At 37.8% G+C, this 26502-nt stretch overlaps 1 protein-coding gene across 1 annotated transcript in view; it reads right to left on the reverse strand.

Moving 5' to 3' along the window:
- Positions 1 to 1172: 1172 nt before the first annotated feature.
- LOC113172849 (inactive dipeptidyl peptidase 10-like) overlaps positions 1173 to 26502 on the reverse strand; it is an 83075-nt gene continuing 57745 nt past the window's right edge. Inside the window, exons 6-26 of the mRNA XM_026375878.1 lie at positions 21455 to 21507; positions 20787 to 20868; positions 19030 to 19150; positions 18461 to 18615; positions 12594 to 12691; positions 12376 to 12499; positions 12250 to 12288; positions 11000 to 11107; positions 10497 to 10594; positions 10357 to 10404; positions 8372 to 8493; positions 7992 to 8039; positions 7340 to 7438; positions 6371 to 6440; positions 5900 to 6094; positions 4993 to 5047; positions 4802 to 4901; positions 4365 to 4423; positions 2817 to 2889; positions 2252 to 2325; positions 1173 to 1307 (exon numbers count right to left, since the gene is read on the reverse strand). Of these exons, the coding sequence (XP_026231663.1) occupies positions 1173 to 1307; positions 2252 to 2325; positions 2817 to 2889; positions 4365 to 4423; positions 4802 to 4901; positions 4993 to 5047; positions 5900 to 6094; positions 6371 to 6440; positions 7340 to 7438; positions 7992 to 8039; positions 8372 to 8493; positions 10357 to 10404; positions 10497 to 10594; positions 11000 to 11107; positions 12250 to 12288; positions 12376 to 12499; positions 12594 to 12691; positions 18461 to 18615; positions 19030 to 19150; positions 20787 to 20868; positions 21455 to 21507 (1956 nt within the window). The remainder of the gene's footprint in view (positions 1308 to 2251; positions 2326 to 2816; positions 2890 to 4364; positions 4424 to 4801; positions 4902 to 4992; positions 5048 to 5899; positions 6095 to 6370; positions 6441 to 7339; positions 7439 to 7991; positions 8040 to 8371; positions 8494 to 10356; positions 10405 to 10496; positions 10595 to 10999; positions 11108 to 12249; positions 12289 to 12375; positions 12500 to 12593; positions 12692 to 18460; positions 18616 to 19029; positions 19151 to 20786; positions 20869 to 21454; positions 21508 to 26502) is intronic.

Raw genomic sequence — 26502 nt, forward strand, 5'->3', positions numbered from 1 at the left:
AAATAAACTAGATAATACGAGTACCAATCAGAGTTACACAATGTCTAACTCATTATATTTCTCTATGAAATAACTCTACAATAACCTTTCCAATCCCTAAAAAAACATTCTGTAACATGACACATGATAAAATCCAGTATATATTTCTCAACCCAAATACTGGAACGGCAATAATATGCATTATCGCAATATATCACAAATGTGATAAGTTCCTAATCACAAAACAAACAAGGAGAAATAAAACACAACAACAGAAAATATCAAGCTTTGGAATCCACATCAAACCCACTGTAATTGCTCTTCTACAATAAAAACCTCCATTCAGACTGTATTAATGCTGTTGATGAATTAATGATTAATTGCACTGAAGCTAATGGAACACTATGGAAGCTAGCGTGGATGTAATGTCAATACAAAAGCCTTAAGGGTGTTGAAGGAGAGGTGACAAGAAGGCACGGAGGGAGAGACGTGAGGCGAAGATACTGCATGAGGCGTATTTGGAGTCATAAAACTCAAACACACAGATATAAAATATGACATCATCCGCTTCAAACAGGAAATCATTATCTATCCATGTCCACTGCAAATGAATGTCCAGAAAGTCACTATTAAAAAAACAGATGCTTTAAAAAATGCCTGTTTCAATCTCCATGATATGAGTAGACAATTATTGGAAGTCTGTGAACGCTGTTTTGGCTGTAGAAGTCAGAAAACAATGATGGCTATGATGCAGTAAAGGCACCTACTATAAACTCTTTCATGATATGATTGCTTAAAATTTGGTATTAAGTGAACTTTTGTTTGCAGTACATAGAAATAGTCACAGTATGTTGCAGCAGTCAGCAAAGATTGTATTCTAAAATGGAAAAATACAAGTTTCTTTGATTCCCTGACATTGTACTCAAGATACAAATCTTACAAACAATAAATATAATCTGAAGCATTAGATTACAGCCACATTACTACTACTTCTACTCTTTTCAGTTGGACAACTTAATCACCATGACCCAGGAATCACCATGCTCACTAGTTATTCCAAGTGAATGTTATGCTATTAATCTTACATGCTGCAAGTCTGTGGATTTCTTGGAGTTCAGTTTCCTTGCTGGCTCATCACAGCAGTTGCTAACGCTCCTCATATACCCGCCTCCTCTCACGGATGTCGTACAAGGCTAGTCATCGACTTTAGATGTCTTCAAGATGAGCTCCTCATCCACAAAGCAGCGCCTGAAGAAAGTGAGCACCGAGTTCAGCATGTAGTGGCGGCTCTTGACAGAAGCAATGTTGTGTCCTTCATCTGGGAAAATCTAACCAGCGAGAAATAGAAGCTGTTAAATAGAAATTGGTATTTATTCAAATTCCATTAAAAGTAGCTGCATTCCTAAAACTACCCATGAAACACCTGGTAGCTGGTTGAAATAGGAAAACTAAGATGAGTCCTTGATGTAAGAGAAAATCACAAAACCTTTTCGCACTAAGACCAGTTCCTTCAAATACAATAAAAAAAACCTGTTGCAAATGAATTAAAGTCTTTCTTTTTTTGTCTGTTTCCTGTCTTTTTAAAGAATTAGCCATCAAACCATTAAAGACTCTACCAGTTTAAGTAGCGTTCAAGTCCAATGCATAAGATGAAATTAGGTGAGCTGTAGCAGCTGTAATAACTGTGACAGGAGCCAAAGTCACCACTGTCCAAGGGCGAGAGGAGGTGGATGGGTGGGTGACAAAACACAGGAGGTGATAGGAGACATCTGTTCATTTCTCAATTCAAACAACAGTCAGAGCTGTTACTGTAAAAAAATATTTTAACCCAAACCACAAACTTTTGCTAAACCTAAACACAATCTGGTTTTTGAGCCTAAACCTGGTAAGTTCAGTGTTTTCTTGCTGTGACTGTGGCGATGAAGGTTCATTGCATGATAATGGCCTACTGTGCACACCAGGCAGTAGAGTAGGGCCCTACAAAAAAATATCTGTCATAAAAACCGATAATGGCTATTGAATGGCAAGATAAGATTTGAAACACAAAGTCAAAGTAGCTGTCAGCATTTGTAGTTAAAAGGTCTTATGAGGGCACTCTTAACAGCAGCTGGGCATTGTTAGTCTTTAAGGAGCCTACAGTAGATCAGTGCTGATGTAGCTGGGCGACCTGACTTCACAGCTGGGTTTGTAGTACATAAGAAGGGTGATTATTTGAATGCAACATCAGGGTCTCCTCTGTGAATTGTAATTAAGAAGAAATGGCCTCTGTCACCTGGAGAGTGTAGTTAACATTTGAAGCAGACAGCAGTTTGACCAGCTCAGCTGAATGTTGGAAATGAACAGTGGCTGAAAAAGAAAAGATATTTTAATGGATTAATCCCAGAATAGTAGAGCAGTCCGTTACTTTTGCAAAGGCAGGCATTTGATGAAATTGAATAGGACCAACACATGTTCAGAAACAATAAACAAGTTACTTCATTACAAGTAACATGAAGTACTGTGTACGTCAAAGTGTACAATAATCTGAAGACAATTACTGTAAATATGCAGGTTATACAACATTATAAAATAAAACAGCAAAATCGCTTACTGCACAAAAGGTTCAGGAATAGAAAAAAATAATACTCATAATTTAATGTACTTCTATACACTGTACAGCACAATATTAAATTTGCTAAAACCGAAGTGCGCATAAAATACAAGGGCTAAGGTCATTTGGTCTAAAAGGAAGTGTGGAACATAAAAAGCCTTGGATATTTTTTAATGGTTAGCCTGCCAATAAAAACTATTATGTATCTACTGCATATAGCTGCTGTTATGTTTGTTCCTATACTCACCATCTGCTGTGCTGTGCATAATAAGGAAGTTCAGTGGACTCCGTGCAGTGACGTTACTGAACAGCCTGGAAATCTGCCGAAGACAGTAAACTGTAAAACTGTGCTTCATAAACAAACAGCAACAGTTGCTGTCTAACATAAATGAAAGCTAATGGACAGTTCTACTGTGATCTATGTTTACAACAACAAACTTAAGTCACACTTTTAAATACATTCAGTTCAAGTAGTTGTGCTATAGTAGCGCTATAAATGCCTAAGTAACCAATAATAATCAATATGATAAGACTGTCAGTAAAAGAGAGTATAGTAAAATACCATGATGGGCCTTCAAATATGGAATTCTTTGTCACTAAAATCTTTTCCTCACTCATTTTGACATGTGACATCAACAGTGTTTTCTAAATGTATACATAATTGACCCAGCATGAAAGGGAATTGAAGATCAGCAGTTTAGGCTTCTGGACAAATGTAACATTGTTACAGGTTATTAATCTTGTGCATCTAGAATAAAATGTATTTGCTATAATACACGGATACTGTAAAATTGTGATATACATTTATATACCGTAAATACCTTTTACTTTTTTTTTTTTTTTACAAACAATTATATTTTTGAACAAGAATCCATTTCACGCAGCAGTTAATATGCATTTAAATCTCTGTTTCTAAAATACAAGAGGCATTATTTGGGGAACCACATGATGGGACTCTCAGTTTTTCTAGAGTCATAAACAACTGGTGGCTCTGCACAGTCCAGGCAGTAATAACCTATTATTGTCTGGAGGAGCCATCTCTCACATGAGCTGTTTTTGACGCATGTGACAACAAAGGTGACTGTCTGACGGGACACATAATCACCGATTTCTCCACCTTCAGGTTCCGCTTCACCTAACCTTTTTGTACTGTACATGCTGCCAATGTCCCTCATACTGTGTGAATGAAAGTAGCGAATATGCTTGAAAGCTCCTATATCTCTGTTACATTTTAAACACCACAGTACAGTGCTGTACATGAGCCTAGTTTGCATCCCAGCAGTGGGATTACTTCTGAACTATCTATCTTAAATCTTTAGTCTATATGACCAGTTAATGCTGCTGAAAATAATGGCACATGTGAAGAGATTTAAATTCTGATGAGTCCGAAGACATGTTCACATTATTCTGGAAACCTGAGGGTCTGTCATTCCACTCTGGTTGGCACAGTGTTTACCCTCCACAAGACCCAGGAGTGCCGTACTAAATGGGGCCACCTTATCTACCATGCTAATGTTGCTGGCAGTAGATCAATACATTTCAGAGAATGAAGCAGCGATTGTTTAAAGCCTTTTTAGCTGGTATTAATTTAGCCAATTGATGAGACTGTCTGTGTTTGGTCTGGTCTCGATATGAGATTAATGTGCTATTACATATATTATCATATATTTATACCAGAGGAGAGGCTGATTGGTTTTCCATTCATTTTAACACTGCCCAGCCCACTGCCCAGTCCACGATAATGTGAATATGCCTTAAGACACCTTTTAAAAACACCACTGGCATGCAGTCATACTTGGTGTTTATGATCTTCTTTCACTGGATAGCCAAAGTATTTCTCAGCGACAGCTGACCCTTTAGAAAGATAAAAGACAGTTAATGGGGGAATACACAGTCATGATGACTCTTGCAGTGCTTTTGAATGTTTCTGCTTTACTCCGTGTTGGACTTGGTAACAAATATACATGTTAATTCTATCTGAAATTAATGTTGCCTTCTTGGGTTTGAAATTATGAATCAGAGGATCCAAATTTCATGACTATTGCAAGTCATAGATTAAAATAATGATAAATGTGTGTCAGCACTGCTGGCTAAATGTTAAATACATAAGGTTGACTGCCTGTTTGAACATCCTTGTCACATTTGGGCTACAGATTGATCACAGATTATTGTAATGTGATGTTTTAAGTCTACTGGATTCCATCATATACACTATGATTATTGTCATCTCACCATAGAGTCTCCAGTTTGTTATAGGAGCCACAGCAATGCCGCACTCAAACAAAGAACTGTGGGAGAGGAGCATCAGTGAGGAGAGAAACCCTCCATACCCCTGGTGAAAAAAAGAAATTCTGCTTTACTGTGTGTGGTTTCAAATATACTGTATGTGTTTTTTATTAGGTACAGAGGTTAAGACAAGTTACCTTTCCATAAACTCCGACTTTGTTGCCATCAATATAGGGAAGTCTGATCAGGTGCCTGAAAAATAAGAGTTTTTTGAACAGTTATTGTACTTTGTATAATACCTCAAAAATTATCGCAATTAGCTCTCTCATGTAACTAGGGTTGTGTCTAGACTAATTGGAGAAAATACAGCCGTCCTATTTATTTGAATGGATTTGGGTTGATTAAATAGTTACCATTCTAATTATTCTCTGTACTTGTACTTAATTGATTAAATTTAATTTACAAAGAAGTTATGATGTTGTGTAAAAATGTTAATAAAAACCCAATCCAATGATTTGCAAATCATAATTGCATACAGTTTCATGTTCAACATTGAAACTGAGAAGTTCGTTTTTCTTTTTTTTTTTTTTGACAAATTAGGAATTTGATGCCATCAGCACATTCAAATAAAGTTAGAATGAGACATGTTGAAAAACTTTTGCAATTCTACATTGGAAACATTTTTTGCTGTTGAAATCTTTGCCTACACAGTTATTCACAGAACCTCTCTTCATGAAAGATGCTCTGTTTTTAACCAATCAGGTTACTGACCTGTTGCTCTGCCAGGTATTTCATTTAATATTAAACAACTTTTCCAGGTCTTTTTGTTTTGATTTCAACAAATTCTGTTGACTTTTATTTTTATTTTATTCAGTGCTCCTACTACTGCCCACCAGCTCAATAGAGTTGTATGAGGAGAAACACAGATTATTGAAAATAGTAATGAATAATTTGACAATAAATTATTGTTCTGCTGTACACACAATAATTTATTTGGTTACAGACTGATAAACCTGTTTAGCATAATTAATCACATATTTAAAACAAATGAAAAACTCAATGGAATGTAGTGCAGAACCATTTTTAGACCAAAGAAATATTTACTCTATAACTGTGATCTGGTCCTGAACGTCAACAGTCCCCAGTCTCTGGTGAACCTCATGCAGGATCCTCTGACCCTGGAAGCCGCTTCCCCGGCCGTCCAGACGAGCCACGATGATGTTGTCAGAGCTGACCAGGACAGAGTCCCAGCTGAGAGAGAAGCGGTCACTCACAGCCTGACCACCAGGGGCGCTGTCACTATTAAGTTAATATCACATTAAAAATGCTCAATGACGACTTTGGACGTGTATGTCCTATTAATTCTCAGCATTTGTTGTGTTGATGTATAATGTGTTTGTATTGTAATTTCTCAAACTAAATAAGGTTTTTAGAACATAACTATTAATTCTATAAGGTTTTGTAAATTTCCTTAATACGCTTATACATACAGGATACATACAGGATACATACAGGAAGTATGCTCAAAAAGTTCTTGTAGAAATAGAAAATGCATTTGAAAATGAAGTTACATACAGGATCAATAACAGTGGGTACTCCTTTTCTTCATCCAAATCTACTGGGACAATTAACTCCAGTGGTAATTCTGCAAAACAAGTCAATAAAAGAGCTTCATGATTATAGACACTATGTAATTTGTCCTCAAGACTAACCGTTCCTGGAACTCAACACTTGAAACATATTTGAACAGTCAAAAAATCTTTTGCATCGATACACTACCACAATAGATTTAAAATGAGGCAATGAATGCTTAATGTGGAAACTTGCTTAATTTGAAAGATACATGCTTTTGATAATGATGAGTTCCTATCTGACTGTGTTTCTACTCAAAAGGCAACACATTTTCTCTGACAGTGAACACAAATTAGACACAGGATGCCATATGGTGAGCTGTCCACTGCAACTGAAACAATATACAGATGCATTTCTGATTCCATAATCACTTCAGAAAGCTCTGCATCTGTTCAGTGAGTTGTTTTTATTTTGAATCACCACGTCTGACCCATCAGTTCAGTTGATATACGGTATAGTATAATAGTGGTGACTATGGCTCTATGTGACTACTTATATGCTTGTCAGTGTTTTTCTGCACTGATTTGTGGTGAGGAACCTGGTTTAAGAACCCTAATTTCCCATCTATACTGATCTTGAAGACAAAGACACATAACCGGGATTGTCTGTGTGCCTAAGCTTAACCACATTGTTTTTGCGCCTCAACAGAACCAAACTGTCATGGTTTCCTATGGTGGTGGAATTCCAAGAAACGCCTCCTGCCAAAGAGGCGCTACTTCACCATATCTCAAGACAAGCCTGCCAGCTTTCTTTCAGGTCATTTTATTTTCAGTTTCTATAAAATAGATTTTTGTTATAAATGTGGGGGGTTACTTCAATACAGACAGTGCTTTAGAACAAGTTGGAAAACAACAAATCATCATCACAAACCATATTAAAAATACTGCACACAGCATGAGTGTGGTGTCATACCAAAATTGTTGATTTGCACTAGTCTTCTTTCCTTCTTGGGAACTTTCCTGTTATTCAGCGCATGACGCAATACTGTGTTCTTTTCAAGAGTCTTGTTGTCTGTTAGATGACATGGTAAGAAAAAGAATAACCAGTTGAAAGAAATCTCAAATGCAACTTGCACGTACATTATGAAACTAAATATTAACATCAAAATGAAAAAAGAAAAACTAAAACTGCAAAAGAGTACAGTTTAAAGTGTCAAACAGCATGCTATCAAAAAATGTAACATAACAGGAGAAGATTAATCATCTCCTAATCGGCGAGCCTGAAGAAAATGATCGTTTATCAATTCCCCTGACACTGCTCTAAGTGCTTCTGATGTACACTCAACATTTCAAGCACTTAACGCCTTCTTCTTAATTACATCCCAGTGTTCCTTTTTTTTTAGTCTTGAGTAAACCTCTGTTGTTGAACTATGTCTTAATAATGTAATCTTAGTGACTTAATCTCCAGTTGATCGATTAATGCACTTTACAGATGCTGAAGGCAGACTCACTCAAAAAGAAAAAAAAATCGAACTTCTACCCAAACATAATGAATACCTGATGCAACTGAGTGAAAGAGTGTAAATAGTAAATTGGTTTAAACCTGCCAGTGCCAGAATACTTACTGTTCATATCATTTAGTCTGTGAAGAGTAGTTTTGGGTATTCCAGGACCTGGGAGAAAAAGAGATTAATAGAGGGCTTTTTATTCTTGAGGTTAGGAGTTTTACATTAAGACATTAAACTTTAATAGATTTTAAAAGAAGTAAAATAAGAATAAGAATTAAAATATCGGGACAGCAAAACAGTATAATGGATGAAACAATGACATTTAATATGCAGTCACATGATGTTTCTCCGTTTTAGAGTCAAAATAGTGCCTAGGACAGAAATTAACTAAGCCCAGGTAAAAAAACACATGCAGCTCTTCAGCAGTTGGTGTTACTCCAGTTTCAAACAGGTTGCATCACTTTAAAGAACCTACTGTGTCGGCCAAGAGGTGTTACCTCTGCATTTGAGAAGAACATGTTGGTAGTCAGGGCCGAGGACAGCATCGTAGTATGTGCACTCTGACCTGAAGAGGGAGCAGGTCAGGCATTCTTTATGAAATGGATCCACAGTGGAGAGCCTGTTTGAAGAGAGCAACATACAGGTCAGCAAGCAACAGATGTGGAGGAGCTGCTATATTTGAGATACAGCCTGCAAGATAAGGGCAAAGGAAAAGAAAAATGTGGTAGTAGTTCCGATCATGGGGCGGCATTTGTCTTTAAATTAAAGTTTTTTACTTTCTGAGTAAACTTGAATACATTTAGTCATTTGTTAGATATATTAATATAGTATGTATGTTTTTAGCATGGAACAAGGTAAAATTATTACCTTGTTAAGTTATTTAAGCTTGGCATGAATACCGATAACTCAGGAGAACAGCTAGCCTGTATACCTCTAATAAAATCCACTTTCCAGAACGTCTACAGCTCACTGAAAGAGAAACTCCATAATTTTTACTTTACACATCTAGTATATACAGTATGTAAAAAAAGGATTCTGTGCCACTGATGAGTCTTAAGCTTGATTTTGTGCTTTTGACATTATATCTACACAGACCATATACAGTAACTTGACATGGCCTGACACACTAGGACTTTTAGTTTTTTCATAAAACTTTACAGTGGCTAGAAAAAGTATGTAAACCTTTTCGAATGTAATGGTTTTTCTGCATTCATTTGTCATAAAAAGTCACCACTTCCACAGAAGGCCAAAAGAAGGGAGACAGGCATCTGAAGACACCTCTCAAGACCTGTGGATACCCAAAGTGGGCCTTCAACAAGGCAGTAACCTGTTCCAGAAAAAGATTAATGGAACAGCCGGAGTCCCAGGTCCAACGCAAAAACCTGGTCATTCCTTACATGGCTAGGGTTTAAGAGAAGCTGAAAAGGATTTTTAGAAAACACAGCATACCTGTCTATTTCAAACCCACCAACACACTCAGGCAGAGACTGGAGATCAGACATGCACATCGTTCAGGAGGAATTTTAGCACATTCTTACAGGCAGAACTGCTTTAGCTCTGTCACATTCTTTGGACATCTTGTGTGTTGATCTCTTAAAGTTGTTCCATGACATCTGTTTTGGGTTGAGGCCACTCCAAAAGGCTGATTCAGTTTTTCTGAAGCCATCCTGTTGTGTTTTTTGGGTCATTGTCCGCTAGCATTACTCGACTTCTACAGAGTTTGAGCTGACCTACAGACATTCTCACATTATTCTGAAGAATTAAAACAAAACATTTTACCAATACTGCTGTGGAGTGTCAATGCTCTCTTTCGCAAAACTTAGGCATTCAGTAGTGTTCTTCTTAGTAAGCAGCAGCTTCCTTTGTGGTGTCCTGCCATAGATACCCTGCTAGTTTAATGTTTTACGTACTGTAGACTTATGAACAGAGATGTTAGCCAGTTCCAATGATGCCTTCAAATCTTTGGCTGTCCCTCTAGGTTATTTCTTTACCTTATTAATTAGTGTTTGTTGTGCACTTGGGGCATTTTGACTGGCCACCCACTTCTTGGTAGACTAGCCACAGTCCTCCATTTGTAGATTGTTTTGATGACATGAAAGAGAATTGTTTCTGTGTTATTACTTTAGCCACATTATATTTGTTAGTACGCTTGACTTAGATGAAAATCAGATTACATATTATGACAGAAAACCATGAAATTCCAAATGGTTCACATACTTTTTCTCGCCACTGTATATATTGCATTATCTTGAATTCCAGACTCTTGCATTTACATTTGAATTTTTTTGTAGACTAAACAAGCTAACATGTTTCTCAAAAAAAAAAAGAAAAAAAAGGTTGAAACGTGATTGTAATGTTAGACATAATTTCTTCTTTTGACAGTATTCAAGCCTAATGGTGTTTCCTATTATGTGAACCTGGTTTTTAAGATAATAAGAGAAGATGATGTTCTCTTTATGTTAAATTTAAATCCATATGGTACCTGTACAATTGCCGTTGTGTTGAGCCTTCCTCTGTGCTCAGAAAGTATCTGGAAAATAGGTAACATTTAACAGTTCATATTTTATGCAAAAGTTAAGAGTCTTTATATCATGTTGCTCGATGTCAGTAACTTATACTCACACTAAATGTGTGGTCTCATCATAGGCCAGAATCTGAATAACTTCCCAGCTTCCTGAGGTCAGGTGGTGGAGGTTGACCTCTTGACCTTGACCATCAGACTAAGAGTACAATACAAGAAGCAGAGAAACCATTTCAACATGACCTCACACATCGTACAAGTGTTTTTTCCCCAACCTGTACCCAACTTTCAGTGTTAAACTTTTATTCAATTTATTATTTCTGTAGAAACTGAATTAATCTGGCACTGAACCCAATGCCTTCAGCGCACTGTCCCTAATTTATTCAACAAAAAGTATACTTAATTCTCTGGTGTTTTGGGAAATAGACTGAGGATATCATTTAAATTGAGGAGACTTCAACATGGACATAAGCTGTATGAATAATTGGAAGGCTCCTACTGCAGGCGGATAAGAAAAAGGTACACAGAGACAAGAAGTTCAGTTTAAACAGGGAAGGCACCTAACAAAATGTAATCATCATATTTAAGTTTGTAATGGCTTTACCTGGTTGGAGATCATGGTAATATGGTTAAACATCCCACGGCCGCCATGTTTTAAGGGCATCGTAACGAAGAATGTTAAGCAATCCTTGGAAAATATTGGCTCCTCATTCTGAGAAAGAAACAAAGATTTTAGACATTTTCACATTTTGATTAAGGTAAAAGTTACAACGTGTCAACTCAGTCTCAATACAGTCAAACTAAAATAACAAATATGTATTTGTCAGGAACCTAACTACAACCTACCTACCTACCTAAATTAATTAAAAATTGTGACTTCACACACATCTTTATGAACATTTACATAACTATAATTTGCCTTACACGAGGCTCTGGAAATTGATTCACTCAACAAATTGCCTCACAACATAATGGTTACATTTGCTACAAAAACAAGTGCAGAGTTGCAGTTTAGTATAGAAACATAATTTTTACAAGGGTTGAATATGCGCATTGACTGGGTTGATCATGGACTTGAGGGATGTCTTATACGAAGCACATATTAGCAAGGACATTCCAAAGGTCATTAGATTGTTTAGCACTGGCTTTCTGTTGCAATTTTCTATTTCTGACTTAAATATTTTTTCTGCACTGGAATTAAGCCTCTATTTATAGTAGCAAAAGAGCAATAAAAAAAGACAGCAAAGGAGCACCTTTAACATCATGTAATCACAGCAGCCCTGGTTTGAGTCCAGCTGAGGACTTTTGCTCTCAATGGTCAAAAATATTTTTGAATAAAAATATGAAATTGTGAGAAAAAGGAAAGTTTAGCTAGTAGGAAGTTGCAGTATTTTATTGTTTTTGTATGATGCAAGGTGCTTGTATGTCTATGATAATGAAATACTATATTGATCACTTGGGAAATTGTGTTTTTACCCTTACCTACCCATCCCAACCAAAAACACTAAATTAATCCTCACTCTACTTCCCAAAACACTAGAGAATTAAGCATACTTTCTCTTGAATAAATTGACAGTGGTACAGTTAGTACAGTGGACAGTGATACAATGGAGGCACTGGGTTCATTGCCAGACCTGGCATGATTATTCTGGCATTAATCTGATTCTAACATTACTCGGGGTAACTCCATTAGTAATTTATCTTTTTCTATCTGTCTTTTTCAGTGTGGCTATTAGTTGAAATTGAGTTCTTATTTTATGTTTTTTATAGAAATGGTGGGTATTACCTACTGTACAGTCAGAAATGTATTGGCCCATCAAACATAATGAAACCCTTTTGGAGCCAAGCACTTACCTGACGATCAAGCCACTTCTCTGATGTCATCACATGCTTCTAAAATAGAAACGTCAAGTCAGCTAAGAGTACAATTTAAACTTCAGATTTATTAATGATTTTAGGAGACAATAGAACATTTCTTACTTTCGTACAGTCACCTGTAGTGACATCACACAGTGAAAGAATGGACATGTTTTGAGCTCGATTCACCCAACGCACGCTCAGCCTCTCCTGCGTCACCCATTTCACCATTGTCATGTAATACTCGCTGGTAAAATCAAATATGAAAGGCAGTAAGCAAATAACTGAGTAAACCAAGATAAATACAGTGTGATTATTAACTTTAAGAATTTTAACAGTACCTCTTTTCAAAACTGTCAGGTGGTTTCAGTTCAGTTGTTAAGGAGCTTCCATCGAGAGTGACGACATAGAGTCTGACAGAGGGATTGTTCTGGCCCATCTAGAAAAATAAAAAGCATAACTGTGTGTTTACATTCACAGGGCAAATTGAATTTGTAATACACAAATACATAATGTACTGCATGTACTGTAGCAATAATGTTCAGCACTAAGCAACACAGTGCACTTGTTTTCATATGCTGTCATACTCAACAACTGCAGCAGGACTTTAACAGAGAACATAATGAGAATATTGAAGTAGAGAACAAACAATGCTGCTGTATCCTGATCAGAACCTGGGGCAAGTCTGTCATTCTCTGTCGCATAACCGTCCCTCGGAAGTAGAATCCATTAATCCACATGGACAGGATCTCAAATATAGCTAGCAACACATTATGAAAACTAACTAACAGTACTAAACTGTAGTGGGGTGCCTGGGGCTGCATTCCAGCTGACAATGGGCAAGAGGCAGAGTCAGTCTTTCACAGGGCTGACATGTAGATACAAACTACTATCCATACTCTCATTTGCACCCTGACATACAAAGGCAATAAACAGTCAGCTGTCAGCTAATGTCAGTCCATCATTGTTGGGCTAGTCCACAAATCAGATAACACATTTACATGCACTTTAGTAATCAGGTTACTCACAAACCATGGGCTCCTAAGTAATCTGGTTTCCCCACCCCCATTACCTCTCTGAAAGCGGAAACAATTCAGGTGTGCTAAAACAAAGTCAGTGTGATGTCATTGTTGCACAGCGGCATCCTCTAAAAAACAAAAATGGACCTGTTTGACCAAGCTTGTGTTTTGTTGTCCTTTTTTGTGACTTTTCACTTTCAAAGTGAAGACATCAAGACATTAGCTGAGTAGTTGGTCATAAAACTTATCATGGCAAATAGAAAACAACACCTGTTCTTCCAACAAGTGGATGATTTGAGTTTCTATCTGCATTTGCCTGTGGTCCTATCTAACTTGTTGCATTGCTGATGGATGCGTGTGTGAACTAAGGACTGGTGGGAAATAATTCACAGACAATGACTGGAGAGAGAACTTTCGAACAAGATGCAAGATGTTATGCAACCCAATCAGGGGACTGTATGGGCACCTTGGCCTCTAGAAATGCAAGTCATCATGGCTCTGTACACACTAAGGAGTTTGCAGAGAATATCTACTAATAGCTAATCAGTTTGGCATGCACAAGTCCACGGTAAAGAAATTTATGTGGATGTTTTGCAGGTGTCTATGATCACGGCCTCTCAGTGTTTCAACTGTCTAGAATTTGAGATTTGAGGACCAGAATTTCATTCCCAGATTATTGGATGCATAGATGGCACCCACATCTCAGTTTAGGCTACCACAGATGGGTGCAGAGATTTTGTGTCGTTAACAATCCACCTTGTTCCAAAGGTAGGGCAACACAATTAATTATACTTTTTCATACACCTATATACCTGTTATCTTGCATCTTATCTCTTATTTGAACAGACTATGTGCTACATGTACTGTACATCCGGGGTGACCCAGTGAGCTACTTCCTCCTCTAAAACCCAGCCTCAATCCCTCATGCCAACGAACTGGCACTGGCAAAAAAGTGTGATAAGAGAGCTACAGCCTGCTCAATGGCCACGAGCAACATCCAGTACACCAAGTAAAGCTGTTAGTAAAGCTCTTACAGGGTACACGGTCTACAACTTCCTCCTGTACCAGCCCAACTTTTAAACTTCGATGACATAGAAGAACACTGCTTATATAAATACCTAGCTGTTTTACTTATGTGGATTTAATTTCCCCTGGCTTTATAAGCAGTCAAATGTGTTAGATGTGTCATACATTCGGCATTTGGATAATCAATAAAGAGACTCGTAATGTTCCATCTTTAAAATGATCTCCGAAAGTTCATGTACAGTGTTTTTAAGATTAACATCTTATATCATGCACCAAAGGTTTCCCTGTGATTTTAGGGTTTCAGCAAAATTGCAACATTTTTTTTTTTGTTGTTTGAGGGCTAGATTTTACCAATATAAAACATAAGATAAGATGTTAAGTAACATTTAATTTATTTATGTAAGGAAACAGCCTTCAAAAAGGTAAAAGAAGTTTGTCTGACTTGTAGCAGAGGTAGTGTATTTAACATTTGGCTCTTTGTGTTAACTGGCATTGGCAAAAATAAACAAAGCAAATTTGACACTTTTTTAGTTTTTTATTATTCGTACACAAACCACGAACTGTTTCTTAAGGCATAGTGCACAAAACCATTTACAAAGTGCAGAAGGTAACTGAAAAATATTCACAAATTCAGCAGATCCTCCTCCGAGAAGGACACAGATGCATCAGACGCTGTGGGACTTTGGTAAGGTTGTCTCTGGTATGAGGGACGAATAGTGGTAAGGATAATAGTGTTGAAATTGCTGTTGCTGCTGCGCCTGCCCCATTCCCCGCAGACCCTCCATCATGATGGCCACCAGCCTCTCACATGTCCCGGCCAAGAACACTAATATATTGATGAACCTCTACTTTCGCTGGTGGCTAGTCTCCAACTGGGCAGCAAAGCAGTCCTGCTGTCTTTACTGGAGATTATCTTAAAACTGTTGGTGCTAAGAAGTAAAGGTACTGGCCCTCCTCCTACTGTTATAATGGTAACATGTTAGGGTCATGTCACCATTACCACACACAACATGCACTTTAGTAGTAAATGGTTTAAAAAAAGAATTTGATTTGAAATCCTTTAGTGAAGTGTGCTGTGGTGTACTTCTTCAACACTAAGAGAGTTCTTAATGGCTACCTGGCTACAAAATGTGAAATATATATGGTTGTATATAACAAAGCCCCAAAAACCTTAATGTATTTTACATTTAGTCATTTGGCAGACACTTTTATCCAAAGCAACTTACAAGTGAGGAGCAAGGCAAGCAAAAATCTAAGTCAAGGAGAAAAACAACAAAACAAAGTGCTATCAAAGAAGTTTTTCTGTTTTATGAGATGCAAGTACAAGAGAGATATTTTTAAGTGCAAAGGAAGATGAAAAATCACTGCAGATCCAATATTGATGCTGATGTTGTGTTATGTCGAAGGTCTGGTAGGGAAGACAAGAACTTCAGTCTTGGAGATGTTAAGCTGAAGATGTCTTTCTCTCATTCAAGCAGAGATGTCAGAGAGACAGGCAGAGATGCGAGATGAGACAGTAGAGTCATCTGGTGGAAAGGACAGGAAGTGCTGTGTGTCGTCCGCAAAGCAGTGATAGGAGAAGCAATGTGAGTGGATAACAGAGCCTAGAGAAGAAGTATAGATGGATAAAAGAAGAGGACCAAGGACTGAGCCCTGGGGTGAAGAGTAAGAGTCAGAATCATGCCCCTGCCAGGATACCTTGAAGGTTCGTCCAGACAAGTAAGACTGAAGCCAGGCTAGAGCTTATTCAGAGATGCCAGAGGGTGCAGTTATAAGGATCTGATGGTTCACAGTGTCAAGGGCTGCAGATAGGTCTAATAGAATTAAGACAGAAGAGTTACCTGCAGCTTTTGCAGCCCGTAGGGATTCCACAACAGTTAGAAGTGCAATTTCTGTGGAGTGACCACTCTTGAAGCCAGACTGATTGACATAGAGGAGGTTGTTCGGGGAAAGAAAGTCTGAGAGTTGATTGAAGACTACACGTTCCAGGGTCTTGAGAGAAGGCTTCTTCAAAAGTGAAGTAATCTGGGCCTGCTTGAATGAGGAGGGAAAGGTGCCTGTTGTGAGAGAAGTGTTGATCTGTGTAATGGCTGGTATTAGTGTTGGTGCAATAGCTTGAAGAAAAGCAGGGGGGATCGGATCCAGAGAGCAGGTGGTCGGGCGATTCGAGAGGAGGAGGGTGGACACATCATCCTCTAGAATTTAAACCATGAAGAGGGATGCGTTGTTGGATGTAGTTAGCAGGATGTCATTGTCAGAAGGAGAGGACTGGGAGCTGATACCTGCCACCTTGTTAGTGAAAAAGGAGGCGAAGTCGTCGGCTGTGAGACAGGTGGGTGGCTGAGGTGGGGGTGCATAGAGCATTCCATTTCTTGAAAGTGGAGAACAGCTTTCTGGTGTCCGTGGTGTTGCTGAGCTTGTCCTGTAAGAGAAAGATGCAAGCGAATCCTGATAATCAGCAAGAATAGTTTGAATGTTTTAATGTTTTAATGTGGGTGTGTACTGTTAAACAATTAGTATAAAGAAATAAAGACTACAGTGACAGAACAGTTTTTCAAAAGAGCTTACCTTAGTCTTAGTGCTTGACTCAAAGTTCTCTGGACAAAACAAAACACAATGACTTACAAATATTGATAACTTGGAAACATACAAGAACACAATTTGCTGAAATATACGGATAATCCTTTGTGACTTACTGGAGGGGCTTGAGGAGGCTTGCTGTACAATTTCACTTGGTCCTGCTGTGCCTTTTTGCCTTGTGGTACTACTGTTTCAGCATTTTCCACCAGCAACATATCTGCTCCGCAGTCCACCTGTAGACCTTCTCAGCCATGCGACCAGACAACTCGTCCTTGGCTTACGGCTGTCCAGATATTTCAGGATGAACTCTTTTATTAAGATCAACATAAGAAGAGTCTCTTTATCAACCCAATAATGCTGACTTTTACAAACACTGTTGTTGTTGATGATGCTGCAGCTGCTTGCATGTATGGCACTACACCAATTCAGACTTTTGTCTGAAGTGAAGAAACTGAAACTGTATGTAGTGAGCAAGAATGGTGTGAAAATGGTCTGCTTTTTTAATTTTTTTTATCTGCAGTCCTAAGTTTTCTGCTGTGTCTTATTCATTGACAAACACAGACTACTGCCACCTGCTGGTATGGAGAGTGATTTCTTGTCATGCAGGCACAGAGTATATTTGCAAGTTGGCCATTGGCAAGTTTTTGCAGTGTGTTCAAAGGTATCCGTGGGCCTTAATCGTCCATAGCTTTTCGTTGCCAGCTTTCTGTGTGTCTGCCCTTAAAGTGACCAATTAACTTTTATGTTATTGGATTTGGGGAGGAAACATAAAAATATTTCCATTTCTTAAGCACCCTAGAATGTGCTTCTTACTGTACGTGTACATACAAAGGAGATAATCACACAAATGAATCTCCACATGACAGAAGCAGAAGCAGTATACTTGCATAATAGCTGAATGTACAGCATCTGTATCCTCAAAGATAAAAGGAAGAATTCAGTCTTGACTTCATTTTGTCCCACAATATTACAGCACTGACCCAGAACAGAACAGAATCATTGTGTGTGCATTTAGTTTTTAGACTGTGTGGGGATGCATAAGATCAACTGTAGAGCTTCATCAATTAGAATCCTTCCACTGACCCACACATCATCCATCTGTGGGCCTGAACCAACAAATGAGATTGCCCTCTACTTTATGACCCTCATTCCGCCACTTTTCCACAACCCATCTCCCATCTAAGAGGCATTTGATACGCTAAGCAGTCACATCAAGAGATGGGAGGTGTGTTAACTTGTCTTCCTAAAGCATATCACATTCCTTTCCCGCCCAGTGCCACGGAGCCTCAGAGCCATCCCTCTTCAAAGGGAGTAAGTCAGCGTTAACATGAATTAAACAAGAAACAGATTCACTAACGTCTGTGGATAAGTTAAAGCAGTGAGCTTGCATTTGTATTATTCATAGCGCTGTTTGATACAGTAAAGCTGCAATAAAGGGAGCTATATATCAACAGGTTATATGGACTATTGTACAGTGTCAAGTTAGCTAAAGAACATTGGGAGCAAGCAGTATATTTCCTTATTTTTAGAGCAGCTCTACTGACATAATCTTTAGAAAAGACTGAGACTACTGTGAGTACTACCTTAGGGTAGGGGTACTCCTTCCCTCTAGGGTAGAGAGATCCTGTGTAGCAGGGTAGGAGCATGTTGGGGACCAGGGAGTCATTGATTGTGAGGTAGGCAAGCCTGGAGCCGTCAGGTGACCACCAGTGAGCCGCCTGAGTGTGCAACACCTCCTCTGGAAAACCAAAAAAAGACAAATGAGAATGTTGGTACAGTAATTGTTAATTCAAAACAAAAGCCACAAAAGAGGTGATCCTATAGGTTTTGTTATTTTGACCAGATGATCACTGGGTAGTGACAGTGTGTAGAAAGCTCTCATTTCTGTGATATGAGTTGTTACAGGTGTTCAGAGAGTTGATATTTCCCCCTTCAGTAGTTGACCTTACTGACAAGAACTTTATGAGTGAGCAAGGAGGAGGTAACCCCTTGAGAGCCCTTTGCTGAAGCCATTGTGTCTGTTGTCAGGTTCATGAGTTAAAATGCAATTGGCTGTCAATTGACATGGTGAGGGATCTCAGGTCTGTGTTGTATGTGGCTAATACGTGTGTATGGTCCTATGCTGAAAGATGGTCATTCCAGTTTGTCTTACCTTCATACAGCCAGTCTGCAATGCCGTTGAAGATGATCCCCTCCTGTCCAGAAGACGTGAGTCTCCATGAGCTGCTCTGAACATCTGTTTGGTAGTAAATGTTGTTTTCAAATATATATATCTGTGGGACAAAGAGGAAAACTTAATTGCAAGAAAACATACTGTGAGTTGGAGACTCACACAAGAGACAGAAAGATAATGTCAGCTTAGTTTCACGTTTCTTCAGGGTTAGATTTAATTTAGAATGTATTAAAGACGTTACATAGACATGTCAAACTGTATATGTTTTCCCTGGGCTGATGTAATAGAACATTTAATTTTGACCAATTTGAGAAAATCTGGTGAACTCTCACACAGAGGGAACATGCGCATTGACAAAAACATGTCAGAGAGTGTCTCATCTCAAGTGATAACATAGACAAATGTGCAAGGTAAGCTCGTGAGTAATGAATATGCTTTGTCATTAGGGCGTTGACACAATGCTGCAGGGTGTCTGGGAGAACAGGTTCCAGTGAGGGCAGGTATAAACACTGAGGAAACTAGATAAATATGCTATCTAATTGTTAATTACTTTCTTTGTCTGCTTTGGAGAAAATAATGGACTGATTATTCAGTGCATGATACTCTGCAAGATGGAGCCATTACTCACACCGAGAGCTTTGGTCACCCAACAAGATGTCTTCCAGCAGCAGTTTGATTAGTGGAACTGTTGCTGGCTTCACTTCAAAATAATTGTTTAGCTTAACGGGAGTTTGTTTTTCCTCTCAAGTCAGAAACCGTGTTTGATCCTCAGAGCTGAGAGGATTCTATGAATGAAATAAATTATACATAAAACAACACAATTAAACATTGATTTTCACGTTTCTGCATACAGCAAGGCTTATTTATTTTAAATGACGAGAGTCAAATTCAAATCCAAACTGCAGTGCTTTCACACTGCAACTGTAACTACTAACTGTTATTTTCATTGTCGATGAATCTGTGACTTACTTTCTCAACTAATCTATAATATTTAATTGTTTGATCTATTAGATAGCAGAGAATGCACACTGCACTGCATAGTCAGACCAGCCATTAGGAATTAAGGAAAGGTGAGCACCATTTTCACAATACCAGTGGGGTGGGGTACGTGACAAGTTGAGATGTATTTTAATGATAACATTAAATGTATTTATTATGTAACTATATATACATTGTTTGTCAGTGATATCACTCAGCAAATAAATTGTGGTGCTTAATCCTGTTTAATAGCCAACCATGGACCAGCAGATCACCTGAACCCTTTGACCAGGTGGTGTTAGGATTGTGTGCATGTATTAAATCACATTCTGTATAAGTAGAGCATTTCTCCTGCATAATTTGTGCATTATTATCAAATCCATGCTTAGAAATCCTGAGGTGTGTCTGTATCACTGTGCGACTTCTTATGTGAATATTATTCATGCTTTACCTAACCAGGTGCTGTGGGCAAAAGAATGTAATATTAATTGAGACAAGAAAAAAACGTGGACCAGAATCTGTGCTTAATATATCAGTTGAGATAGGGTCCATATCCTTGCATTTCCTGGGATCATATTTAGGCTATTATGTTGTTGTTTGACTTACTTGACTAAATCAGAAATAAATATTAATAGAAAGAGTCATCTCATTTATAAGTGCCCTGTACTCCAGGATTACATTACACATTGTGTCACTGAGTGAATGATGAGAGATTCATCCCAGAGTTTCACTTTTATTTGACCTTGTAAGCTACTCACCAGCTGCTGACCATGAACACCCCATGAGGCAAACTGCAGGACAGAGTCTGACACCTCTGGAGGATTTAACTCGCGCACTTCTCTGAGGCAAGGACAATGAAAAAATTTACTGTAGTACATGAATCATTACACCAGACTTTCAAGCTTTTTCATATATTTTTGAATCTTTGAGCAGACTTTCACTAAATAATTTTACAATATCTACATTATAAAATGTAACTTCTTGTTCAATTTGAAAATAAAATAATAGAGTCGAAGGGTTGCATTACATTTATACATCAAATCAAAATAATTTATTCCATTAACACAATAAAAATTAAGATTAAATGTTAAATTAAATATTGGATATTGTGTAATTATATAAGTCTTAGTTTGGTGGATTGTAATTTGTTAAACTATTAGTTTATATTACTATGAGCTTACAGTTTTATGTCAGTTTTATTAGAATGATTTGTTGTTAAATCTCATTCTTGTTTGATTTCATTTTTTTATATATTGAACAATCTATGCAGTTTGAAAAAAAATGTAACAATTATTAATCAATTATTACCGCTTTAAAACAAATGCTGAGAAAAAATTTTTTTGGCTCATACTTTTAATTGATCTTGCTAAATTTATTTCCCTTTATAAGGTTTATGATATTTAGCCTCATATATTTAGTTTCTCACCTTGTGTACAGGTTGTAGATCAGGTATGATGCCAAGAAAGAGTGCTGGTAGACCTAAGGACCAACGACAAAGTGATGATTAGGACCTTAATACACAAGAAAAACAGAGAAGTAGAAGAAAAAAGAAGTACAAGTCTCTAGAAGTCTGTACAATATGAAAAACACAGTGCTAGACATTCTGCCAACTGTTTTGTGATTGTGTTCTGTGATTTTCTTCACCCACTGCTGTGTACTTTTATTCCAGTTAAGGACTTTCTGTTTTTCCTGTTCACTTTTTGAATTCTGCTCAGCTCTCTGTATTAAACTGGACAGTAAGAGCAAAAACACAGGATGGCTTTCCATTTGAGCAGGCATGACAGCAAAGTGGGAACAATGGTTTATATAAAAGCAGAGAGTGACTGCGTTCTGTTTCACACAGTGCAGATGACAGGTCTGCTGGGACACATGCTGCGACTTCCCTGCATTGTAATTAGTCCTTGCTTCTCGATTCTGTCTCTGAAACCTGATAATTGCTGTTTAACAAAGTAATCTCTGGTATGTATGACACAAGCCACATAATGTATGGAAAAAAACATGAAATTGCTTGACATTTGGAAATGTCACCATTTTGAACCATGTTGATGGGATATTTCTTTGCCTTTCTTCTGTCAAAATAGGTGATTTAGAAGAAATTCAGTACTTACTGTTGGTACAAATAGTTAAGTTTTATCATATACAGTATATGCACGTTTGTTTTAATTGTTTGGTTTAAAAAAAGTGTTTAGGTGTTATGGATGGTCAGGCACTGAAACCCACTGTGGGAAACTGAATTTAGAGACAAATTAATTAGCAATCACCTATTCACTTGCAGTTGTTCAGCTGCTACTTACAATTGATTTCATCACTTCATCTTAATTATGTGTAAATATTGTTACTTGCTGGAGGTAGAGGCAGCCATAAGAAAGGTGCTGGACCCATGATGTCTGGTGGAGAATCATACACACTCTCTGGTTGCAATTGCTGTACAGACGCTACACTAAAAAAAGTGCTGGGTTATTTCTGTTACCATTTTGCTGGGTTCATTATTCTGGGTCATCGTTTGTTTTTGTTCGGTAAACTGTGAACTAACTGTTGGAATGTTAAAAGCATTTTTACAAGCTAAACACCTGGTTGGGTTATTGTAACCAGGCTGTGGGTCAATGATTTTTAAATCCTTCCCTAGGTTCAGATTTAATTAGAGAATGTTACTAAGTATGGACAGAAAATCAAATTGATTATCTATCCAACTTCATCCACCACGCCACAGAACGTGTGTTGTAACTGCATGTTTAGGGTGTGATTGTAATATATTAATGAGTAAATCTTTGCATATATGTGTTACATGTAAACTGTAAAGTGTAATCAACCATGTCAGACATATTATGTAGTCCTCAAATTGTTCAGTTGCTATAGGTGAAAGAGCTTTTAAGGTCCTGTCAACTCTACAGATCCACCACTGAGCAGTCCCACATGCCATTTATTAATGTGCAACCTGTATGTTTTTTTTGTTTTGTCTTTACTAATTAGGGTTACACTAAAGATAAAAAAGTTCAGTATTTGCATTCTGTACATTTTTTATTCCCAAATTTTATCTCATAGTATCAAGGACTATATAAAAGTAAATGATAGTTCTACTAAAATTACATATATACATGATATTTAATTAACAGGTCGGAACCAGTCATGCATATCTCCTAGGCACACACTGTGGAATAACATGCCAGACCTTCTGAGTTAGTCTGGCTATGCCATCAAGACTGCCATCCTCAATGCAAGGGTCACGGGAGTGCTGGAGCCTATCCCAGCTGTCATTAGGCAAGAGACAGGGTCCATCCTGACAGGTTTCTAGGCGAACACAGGGCTGACATACAGAGACAGACAACTGACAGCAACCATTCATACTCATTCAGATAAATTGGCAATTGAGAGTCACCAGTTATCCTAACTTCATTGCTTTGGGCGGTGCATGGAAGCCAGAGCACCCAGACATAAACCCATACAGACACAGGGAGAGTGAAGTGACAGTATTAACCCTACACCATCGAGACAACTGCACTGGCAACAGCCATGGCCAGAGGTGAGGTGATACCTTTTTGGATGCCAATGCTTTGAGTGTAAATGGTACATGGTAAATGGTCTGCACTTATATAGTGCTTTTCTATCTAGCTGGTACTCAAAGTGCTTTACACTGCGTCTCATTCACCCATCCACACACACAAGCACACAATTCTCTCTGTACTCTTTTGAAGAATGAACTGATTAGAACATGTTGATTAAAGCTCTCTGTCACTGGGTTCCAGTTGTACTATAAATGTACATAATGCAATGTTTCATGGGTTTCATATATAAAGTGTTTTTTTATTCTGTTATTGCATTATTCCATGTCTGTGCCATTAATTTGTCGTGCTAAAACCCCTACGTACAGAGACAGGCATTTATTGCAATTAGATCTCACCATCAGACAAACCCGCAGTGTCACATTTTAGAGACTATTCCAAAGAATTGGATAGGCACCTCGTTTTAACAACATAGTTTTACATTTACTGGATGATCATTAAATGTTTAGTTTCATTCTGCAGAGCCATATTAGCACAACAACTTGGCATTTTTGAGCTTCCGCTACTTTAATCCAATGCAATCGCCAGAAAATATCCACACACAAAGCTTTTGTTTTGGGATTCATTGAGATGGTGGTGCCCCAGTTGGAGCCTGTTTGGCTGATCTACTCGCCTATCTGCCTTCACTCCTAATTTTTATTTCCTTCCTCAACGCACAAAAAAATAATTCTCCAGGAAGGAGAGTAGAAATTGCATTGTAACTTGACTGTCTTCTTTTCCTCCTTCAAAACAGGCGTTGACATCATTCAGCACACGCCTGTCATACTGTAAGTGACAGCTCTGTGATGACTCCTTGATATGGCTGTCAGCGATGGTTGGCACTTGAGAGGGGAGCGTGTTTGGAGATGTGTAGAGAGAGGGTGTTTTTCAGGCAGCAGTGCTGTGTGTGATTGTGCTGTGTGACAGTCTTCTCAGCACACAAGGCTCACGCTCGTAAATAATTTCTCGTATTTGTTTTTTTTTTATACTGCTTAGAATTGAACCACTGCAACAGAAAGCCATTTACATGCTGACACTTCAGTGGTGCATTTCTCACATCTGAGTCATTCTTATGCTATTAGGATTGCTTGTCTTTCACTGGTACATGACAAATACTGTCTTTGTGATAAAAGGTTAAAAGCACTGGATAACTGAGAGGATGGACATATAAATAAAAAATAAACTGCATGTGTGGGAAATGAACAGAAAGTGTATGAATATACAGTAAGTTCTAAATGTCATCTTTTTTCAGACCATTGAAGTGTGCAGTGACATTTGGAACAAGCTCAATAAATGTGGTATACTGAAAGGTGTTCTCTGTTTCCCCTCATGTGGGTGTATATGTTTCAGCATAGCAGCTTCAGAGATCTTCCAGCTGAGTATAGGAAACTAAATTTGTCTTCAAAGCACTTAATATTGCTGCCCATGTTGTCACCATTCTGTCTTTTAAAGTTAAGACACATTTATTCATGTTTGTTTCACAGATACAGTATAGTGGTTTGATTGTACTGTCACCAGGGTGAAAATGGATTTGCATGGATGCATTTCCATATTTTCCTAAATTGTAGTTTGTGAAACATGGCAAGTCTTCACTTCATCATCATGTCCTCAATCCATATAAATTGATAACAAAATTTGGTAAAAGAAAACAACAACATCAACCAACATCTTATTGCGCATCATTTCATTCAAAAATATGACTATTTTTCTACTGTAAATTATTAGCCCAAATATTTGTTGTGTAGCTGCTTGTTTTGAGTCTGAATTATTGTATTTACTGTTAAATAAAGTCTTCTAAAGAAACTGAAATGTTAACTTGTCTTTTCATTGGCTGAAATGTCTAAAGCTATGTCTAAAACTATAGAAAACAAAGCAAGGGATTGGCTGGCTGTTCATCTGTAAGGTGTTAGGTTGTTGCCGCTGACATGTTCGTGGTATGACGCTGTCACTGGAGATTACATCCATTTTCTCAAAGTATGATATGTTAATTTCACTTTAAAACTTATTTAACAAATAAAAGTAGAGGTTGAAAGCTACACTCAAAGCACCCTGCTGGCTTCATCTTTAGAAACAATTCATAGTCATTTTTAGCTTTCGCAGCTACGCCACTGCATGCAGAAGATAATGCACACCCCGTGGTGCTGCGGTGACTTATCAGGAACTCATGAAAGATTCTTTAATAACTGCTGATAAAAACGTATGTGCTTGTAAATGTGGGGAAAGCATAATTTTGTTTAGGTCAGGCACTTACAAGTGAGGAAAATGCTCTGTCTGCTAAATAGGTGAGTAACAATTGTTTTTGTTCAACTAACTTGATAATTTTTTTTACATTTTCTATATATATATATATATATATAGAGAGAGAGAACTTTTAAAAATATTCTTGAGCTGCACTCAACTGTCAATCAAAGTAATTAATAGATAATTTGTTTTTGTAGAGGAGAATGTGTCATAGCTGGGAAAGTAAAGTGATATTTTTTTTCCGGAGGCCGAGCAGTTTAGTTTTTAAAAAGAATCGCCAATAGAGGGTTTGAGAAATACCTTTAAATGTCATGTGCTGCTCTTCAGGGTATCCTGACAGTCGGCACTATGACCTGAGTGGATGTATTGTAATACTGTGATACATACAGGCACTAGCTGGGACTAGCTGAATCTGTGAGTTTCCATCCTTGTTTGGTCACAACTGTCTTTAATTCATATTCCGTAGTGTGTGTTGTGCTTGTGGTTCAAATTGACGGTGATTGGCTTTTCATGTGATAATGTCATTGGATCGTCACTTCGCTCAGTTACTGATACTGTTGCTGCGGTAACATGCACTGTTTCTGAAGGGAGTGGTGGATTTATTGTTTGTAGGTGCTGATACAGTCAACAAACTTGGACTCTAACTACAAAATCTAAAAGCCATGCATCTAAAACATTTCCATGTAACATTTGT

Source organism: Anabas testudineus, chromosome 21, assembly GCF_900324465.2.
Source record: "Anabas testudineus chromosome 21, fAnaTes1.2, whole genome shotgun sequence".
NCBI classification, from domain to species: domain Eukaryota; kingdom Metazoa; phylum Chordata; class Actinopteri; order Anabantiformes; family Anabantidae; genus Anabas; species Anabas testudineus.